At 49.1% G+C, this 8,138-nt stretch overlaps 1 protein-coding gene across 1 annotated transcript; it reads left to right on the top strand.

Moving 5' to 3' along the window:
• The first annotated feature begins 269 nt into the window (after nucleotides 1-269).
• Nucleotides 270-7,252, top strand: ky (kyphoscoliosis peptidase). The gene is made up of 7 exons (XM_079369772.1): nucleotides 270-644; nucleotides 1,518-2,086; nucleotides 2,659-2,773; nucleotides 2,872-2,989; nucleotides 4,653-4,844; nucleotides 5,071-5,261; nucleotides 5,359-7,252. The coding sequence occupies exons 1-7, from the start codon at nucleotides 554-556 to the stop codon at nucleotides 6,684-6,686; spliced, it is 2,604 nt and encodes an 867-aa protein (XP_079225898.1). The 5' UTR covers nucleotides 270-553; the 3' UTR covers nucleotides 6,687-7,252.
• The last annotated feature ends 886 nt before the right edge of the window (nucleotides 7,253-8,138 follow it).

Raw genomic sequence — 8,138 nt, 5'->3', positions numbered from 1 at the left:
TTTCACAGACACAGGGGCCGACGCGTGCGTGTGTGCTTGATGTTCATGTGGCACTTATCGTATGCCAGGCCTCTTCGTGAACCCTTCTGTCCCTTTCTTTGAACCTCTTTTGTCCAATCCGACCCCTCCATCGCACCCGACACGTGGCTCACGCCCTCAACTTTTCCATCCATCCGTTTACGCCAAACCAACGCTCACGCTCACGGTCCATATGGTCACATGCCGACATCCGCAACCCGACGCACCAACGTTTACAAATTCACCCCCCCCCCCCCCCCCCCATACACACACACACACACACGTGCAGCAGTGTGCATGTGTATGTGCTGATTAGCAAATGCATGCACAGAAACACACACAAGCACATCAGAACATGAATCTGTAAAACACTCACTTACAGATACACACACACACACACACACACACACACGTCACACTCCTGAGTTGGGGCTTACTCTATTGGCTGGTCTTAACTGCTTTGTAGTATTTTTAGGCCTGTTATTCTGGGGCCTGTCCTGGCAGGCCACTGGGAGAGTATATAAGCTCCCCCTGCATGTGTGGACCACTGAGAACACACAGTGGAAACATCTCCGCCTGGCACTCCGGACAACATCCAGCAGGCATTTTCAATCCCCCCCCTCAGGGTGAGTAAACGTCGACTCTAAGGGATGTAGCCTTCAGAGAGCGGGTCTTCAACCTCGATGGAAGAATACATGGGGGTTTGTAGGGGAAACTTTTATTGTGTTGGAGGAATTCCAACGTGTGTGGTGCCTTAAAGAAATCCTTTGGGACTTTGACTACAGTTGCAGTGGAGGAGAGGCAGAGGTCAGGGTCAGCTGCAGCACACTGCCCACAGAGCTGATGGGACTGAGTGGCCTGCTGAAGGACACTCGAGCCGGGCAGATACATGCCAGCATGGGGCTTTAAATTGGGGTCGTCCGGTTGAAGGACGGTCAGTGTGATTACTCTGCCAACCGGGCTCGACCTTTGAAAAAAATAAATAAATAAATAAATTTCAACAGTCTTGTTAAAGTGCTGTTAATCCTTACTGAGATTTCCATGTTGTAAAGAATAAAAATAGACTTCAATCACAGTTTGCTGAAAGTTGTGCTGACACATGTTGCACACACAGCCATCAGTCCGAGGCCTCCTCACATCACATGTAGAGACAGAGTTATAAGGTCGGACTAAATCTGTGAAGGCTTCGACTTTTTTTTTTTAGCCTGGACAGAGACTAATGAGTCCAACCTTTGCGTTAATTTCTGGTCATGAATAGACATGATATAATTGCCAATTCATCACTGTCGTGCACGCAAAGTACGGTATGGAATATACTTCCTGCTGCACACTCGTGCAGCAGTGCTTTGGATCTTTTGTGAAGAGTCCCCACAGCAACTTAAGCTATCGAACAAAGTGCTGGAGCTCTACCTGCTCACAGGATTAAGAGCAGGGACTAAAAATAGCTCTGAGAAAATGCAGAATGTGTTCTGAATCCTGTCTACTTTCTCTCTGGTTAGGACGCCATGCTTCCAGCATAATGTCGGCTAAAGTCGCAATTCAGAAGTTTTCCTTCCCCTTCTCCTGCGCCGCACGTCTTTCTCAGCTCGATGAGGTGACCGAGAAAGGATGCGTCCAGACGAAGGCCCTGGCGCTTCACGCCCTTCAGGAGAATCCAACAATAAGCGAACCGAACCTGGTCGCAGTGGTGGGAGCGCTGGCTCATGACGAAAAGCGAGTCCAGGAGAGTCGTCCAATGGGAGCGGAGCGTGCAGAAGCTTCCCTGAGCGATGTCGTCTGCAGGCGGAGCGTCTTTGAGAAACTGACTGTAGAAAATGAAGATCAGCGTCCCGCGGCGAAGAGACAGCTGTCGTCCGAGAGCGCAGCCAGGACTATCACCGTGGTGAAGAAGAGCGCGGTGAGGAAGGAGGCCGAGGAACAGACGCACTTAAAGCTGAAACCACGACTTGGACAGCGGGCGACACCGTGCCCCGCAGCCACGGGGAAGAGGAGATGTCGAAAAGACCTCTTCACCAACACGGAGGTGTTCCACCGGGTCGACTCGCACGCCATCCGAGCGGGAGCTGAGGTGACCATGATTATCATTCTTGCATCACACGACGACGAAGGTGGACGCATTTTTAGGCAAAACGCACAACCACTCACCTTCCCATCGTTAGCCTTAAGACCGACAAACATCGTCTGATACTCTCAAGAAAACTACCATTGTATTGTCAGTCACATCTCGGCTCCTTACATACAAAAGATCGCAACACAAAGAATCTACATTTGCAGCAGGATAAAACCAAAGCTTCCTTTAAAAAAAACAAACAACCGAAACAAAGACAGCACAGAGACGGGTCTGTGTGTCCCTGAGCTCTGCAGTAAAAGCACTGACGGATGAAAACATCTCCTGCTGCATTGCAATGAAAATAAAACAAATATTGCAGCACTCACATCCTTGAGCATGAATGGTTACTCAGTTCATTCCATCCACTGAGTGACACTGAGAAATACTGCCGAATAGGATGGTTGAACAAAAAAAAAAAAAAAATCAGAAGAAAAATGGTTCCAGAACAAATTTGCAGAGGCTGCCTGTAAGTGAAAAAGTGAAACTTCCACACTCATGTATCCTTCTAACTTCTTGTGCATATGTTTCAGCTGAAGGAGAAATGCGTTTACGACGTGAAGACAATCGCACAAAGCGTCACACAAGGAGCGAGAAACGAGCTGGAGAGGGTCCGAGCCATCTGGGTCTGGCTGTGTCACAACATCGGTGAGTATTTCCCTTCACGTTACATCTGTAATGATAGATTCAACCGCAGGTCACATGGTAATCGTTTGTGTCGACTAAAACGAATTTGACCTTCGTAGAGTACGATGTGAGCGGGTACCTCGGCCACTCGGAGAAGGTGAGCTCCCCAGAGGAGGTGATAGCGACCGGGCGCGGTGTGTGCTGCGGCTACTCCAACCTCTGTACAGAGATGTGCAGGTATTCATCCATCCATGCATCCATCTATTCATGCATCCATCCATGCATCCATCCATCCATCCATGCATCCATCCATCCATCCATGCATCCATCCATCCATCCATGCATCCATCCATACATGCATCCATCCATCCATGCATCCATCCATCTATCCATGCATCCATCCATCCATCCATGCATCCATCCATGCATCCATCCATCCATCCATGCATCCATCTATCCATCCATCCATACATGCATCCATCCATCCATCTATGCATCCATCCATACATGCATCCATCCATGCATCCATCTATTCATGCATCCATCCATCCATGCATCCATCCATGCATCCATCCATCCATCCATGCATCCATCTATCCATCCATCCATACATGCATCCATCCATCCATCTATGCATCCATCCATACATGCATCCATCCATGCATCCATCTATTCATGCATCCATCTATTCATGCATCCATCCATGCATCCATCCATCTATCCATGCATCCATCCATCTATCCATGCATCCATCCATCTATCCATGCATCCATCCATGCATCCATCTATTCATGCATCCATCCATGCATCCATCCATCCATCCATGCATCCATCCATCCATCCATGCATCCATCCATGCATCCATCCATACATGCATCCATCCATCCATCCATACATGCATCCATCCATCCATCCATCCATCCATGCATCCATCCATGCATCCATCCATCCATCCATACATGCATCCATCCATCCATCCATCCATCCATCCATCCATCCATCCATGCATCCATCTATTCATGCATCCATCCATGCACCCATCCATACATGCATCCATGCATCCATCCATCCATCCATCCATCCATGCATCCATCTATTCATGCATCCATGCATCCATCCATGCATCCATCCATCCATCCATCCATGCATCCATCCATGCATCCATCCATCCATCCATCCATGCATCCATCCATGCATCCATCTATGCATCCATCCATCCATCCATGCATCCATCTATTCATGCATCCATCCATGCACCCATCCATACATGCATCCATGCATCCATCCATCCATCCATCCATCCATGCATCCATCTATTCATGCATCCATGCATCCATCCATGCATCCATCCATCCATCCATCCATGCATCCATCCATGCATCCATCCATCCATCCATCCATGCATCCATCTATCCATCCATCTATCCATCCATGCATCCATCCATGCATCCATCTATTCATGCATCCATCCATGCATCCATCCATCCATCCATCCATGCATCCATCCATGCATCCATCTATGCATCCATCCATCCATCCATGCATCCATCCATCCATGCATCCATCTATCCATGCATCCATCTATCCATGCATCCATGCATCCATCCACAAAATGAAAACACCAATAAATAAAACCCATTGAGAATCTTCCAGAAACACTTACATTACTGCGTATTTAAGTTTCAATTAGATTTTTTTTATCCATCCAGCCATTCAGAAGTGTGACTCATCCTGTATCCTTGGTCCCTCTGAGTTCAAGCTGGACATTTTTTATAGTTTATAGAACATTGAATTAATAATCAACAGCGTCAACAACCTTGAGCACGAGCATAACGACACGGGAACTCAAAACAAACAAACAAACAGCGAGCACATTTTTCTGTTTGTTTTGTGTTTACAGGGAGGTGGGCATCGATTGCCAAGAAGTTCCGGGTCACAGTAAGGGCATCGGGTACCGTCAGGGCCAGAGCCTCAAGAATGTGAAATCCGATCACCTGTGGAACGCCGTGCTTCTGGGAGGACAGTGGTTCCTATTGGACGCCTGCTGGGGAGCGGGACGAGTAGATATGGAACATGAAAGCTTCGTCAAAAGGTTTGAAATGAGGGGCCGGGGGGATAAATGTTTTCTGTGAAGTACACCCAATGCAGTAATAAAAAGAGGGATCAGGAAAATAGCTTTTTGTTTTTAACTGCAAACATAGACGCTGCTTGCAATCATAACGAGTCTGAGCTTGCTCTTTAGTGGGTTTGCACACAGCCCACACCAGCAGCGAGTGGGGTCTCAAACCAGCCTGTTGTCTCCATCTGTTGCCTTGAAGGTTCGATGATTTCTATTTTCTAACGGACCCAGAGGAGTTCATAGATTCCCACTTTCCCGATGTGGAGAAATGGCAGCTCGTGGACGTGCCCATTACGCTGGAGGAATTTGAGAGGAGGGTCTTCAAGACCTCCACCTTCTTCACGATGGGGCTCAAGCTGGTTCAGCCTCATCACGCTCACATTGTCACAGGTCTGTCCTTTGGGTTCGTTGATTCGATAAGGGGGATGAGAATTCCGGGTTTTTTTTTTTGGTTTTTTACACCTACTTCTCTGATTTCCTCCTTAAGACGACGGCGAGGCAAACGTGTGCCTCGGCTTCTCCAGACCTGCAACATTTACCTACGAGATCACGCAGCACCGGGACCTTCTCCACTGTGGAGCTTCGGAGCAGAAAGAGTCCAACAACTCCTCCTACGGCCTCCTTACCGTCTCCCACCGGAGCATGAAGCTGCAGCTGCTGCCGCCTGCGAGCGGCGTGTACGACGTGAAGGTGTTTGCCAGACCGGAATCGGCCACCACGCCTCTGTTTTGGGTCTGCTCCTTCACCGTTGAGTGTCCGACCCCGAGGGCCATGGAGGAGATCCCAGAGAACCCCTTCTTGTCCTGGGGCCTGCAGACTGCTGCGGGATCTCTGGGCGTTGCAGGAAGCAGCCAGGGCAGCGAGGTGGCAGAGGTGGAGCACGGCGTCTTTGAGTTGGCGTTGAAGACGTCCCGGCCTCTGATGGTGCTGTGTGAACTGGTGCATCCAGAACTGGAAAGTACCGTGGCCAAGCGCTGCCTGGCTACTCAGATTCAACCGAATGTCCTGACTTGCCACGTCTTGTGCCCGCTGCGTGGCTTCTACCGGCTGACGGTGTTCGTGCGGGACTATGAGAAGACAGATTTAAAGTTCCAGAACGCTGCGAATTTCCTGTTGCACTGCAAAGGGAAGGTGGTCAGCTACGACGAGCTGTTTCCCCCGAGCCTGGGATCAGTGTGCGGCCCTGGAACACGCACAGCCGAGGCGGGGCTGGTGAAATTCAGCCACACGGCTGCACTGTTGAGCACACAGCAAGGGAAGTGTAACATCACCTTCCACAACCAGCGGGACCTCGAGCTTCACACCGTGCTCAGCCGAGAGGAGAAAAAAACAGCCGGCGTCCCGCTCTCACGGCACCTCTTCTGCACATACACAGACACCAAAGTGACGGTGAGTGTCAGCCTGCCTGACGCCGGTGTGTATCGGCTGGGCCTGTACGCCAGGATCACCTCCAGCGGAGATTTCAGCCCCATGTGTGACTTTGTTCTGAGGAACAGCTGTGATCAGCCGTGCCCTCCTTTCCCCTGCGTCTACTCAGCCTGGAGGAAAGGCTGCGTGCTCTTTGAGCCTCGCGTGGGCCTGCTGGAGCCCCTCTCCTGGGTCCGCTTCAGGGTGCGGGTCCCTGGGGTCCAGAGGGTGAGCGTGGTCGGGGAGACGAAAACTGAACTGAAACTGAACAAGAGCAGAGTCTGGGAGGGCGAGGTTTTCAGCGGCAACAGTCTCCAGCAACTGAAGCTAGCAGCCGCCTCGGGGGAGTCCAGCGACATGGCTGTTTTGATGACCTTCGACATCAAGCAGACAGATGGAGAAGTGTGAAATCAACAGGATGGCAGAGTTTTTGATATGGACTCTTTCAAACCAGACTGGCTTTGAAAATATTTACAAAAACCCCAAGCTCATAATCTTTCAGGTTTACCAGCATCAGCAACACTTGTTATATGAAGATCAACATTATTTTTCTGATAGAGCTCCGGTCCCAGACGACGTCTTTCTGACAGAGCTGATCTTCAACACTGCAGTTGCTGCGAGAGCTTTCCGACCCCGATGAAAGAGACGGAGCCATCTCACAGCCAGTCCTAAAAATCGGATCCAAGATGTAAACTTTATAGAACGAGGTGGGACGATACACCAGCGAAGCCACCTGGCAATTTTTGAAGTATTTTTTAGGGAAGCTATTCTTTTATTCTTTTATTATTCTTTTTACCTCTAACCTTTAGTCGAGGTTAGAGGAACATTTAAAAAGCCTGACGATGGTGCTCAACAGTTATATAAACCAGAATGAGAGTGCATTTGATTATTGATGTTATGTCATTGAAGGTTAATCTGCTTTTTTGAAATGATGGTTGTGCAAAGGAATGAAATAAAAATGAAATGTGAAAACAGTATCCATATTTGGACCGCTCTTTTTTTTTTTTTTTACAGGCATTGAGATACAGATGACCTTATAATGACCTTGAACATTTTGAAGGCTAAATATTCTCCTCCTCTTCATCCAGTGTAAATAAGTGTCAGAGCTCCTCTTCAACATGCGTGTGAAGTTTCTGACAGGGCAGATAGCCAATCACAGCGTAGAATTTTTTGGGGGCGGCTCCTGGGATGGAATATAAGTTGAACGGAGGACGTAGCTTGAAGCCATCTTAACATGCAGCCTCCAAACATGAAGGTCCGATTCATCACAGGTTTGTTATTTTTCTAATGAACTGGCCGAGGAGCGAGAAGACGTTAAACCAGAATTAAAGGCTGCTGACATCTTCTAAATGTCTCTACAAACACGTCCCATGAAGTCAAATAACTCTCCCCGCTGTACACTGAGCTTTTGTTGCAGTGACCTGGGTCCACTTGGCAGGCTTTGGCAGACGCCAGCGAGAGCGATGACTGTTTACATGCGGCTTTCATAATAGCCCACAAATAGCCACAGCTCACTGGCTCAGTAAAGAAATACAACAATAGTGGGGCGGGTTTGAGATAAGGGGGCGGTTAGCGGTGGATGTGACGGACTTTGAGTGTTTTAAGTGTTGGAAGTGTATCTGGGTGGGCGAGGGAGGGGGACTTGAGTCGCTGGGGAGAAACTGGCGGCACAGTGGTCGCAGAGAGGCGAGGAAACGCTGATGTCAGAGGTTAGCCATGTGAAGGGCTGTATCTGCCTGGCAACAATACAAAGGACACACACACAAACTCCATCTTCCTTTCTGTTAAACACACACACAGCGTGAGGAAACTGAGGGCTCAAACTGTGTTATGTGGGCAGGATTCCTCACATTCTCTCAG

The sequence above is a fragment of the Symphodus melops genome, assembly GCF_947650265.1.
Source record: "Symphodus melops genome assembly, chromosome: 19".
Classification (NCBI taxonomy): Eukaryota; Metazoa; Chordata; class Actinopteri; order Labriformes; family Labridae; genus Symphodus; species Symphodus melops.
This window is presented reverse-complemented; position numbering and strand designations above follow the sequence as displayed.

Bases quoted from the DNA above. Each gene is read 5' to 3' on its own strand.
- ky (XM_079369772.1), top strand. From the start codon at position 554: ATGTGTGGACCACTGAGAACACACAGTGGAAACATCTCCGCCTGGCAC. The intron at 2,774-2,871 runs GTGAGTATTTCC...TGACCTTCGTAG, and splicing joins CTGGCTGTGTCACAACATCG to AGTACGATGTGAGCGGGTAC. The intron at 5,262-5,358 runs GTCTGTCCTTTG...TTCCTCCTTAAG, and splicing joins TCACGCTCACATTGTCACAG to ACGACGGCGAGGCAAACGTG.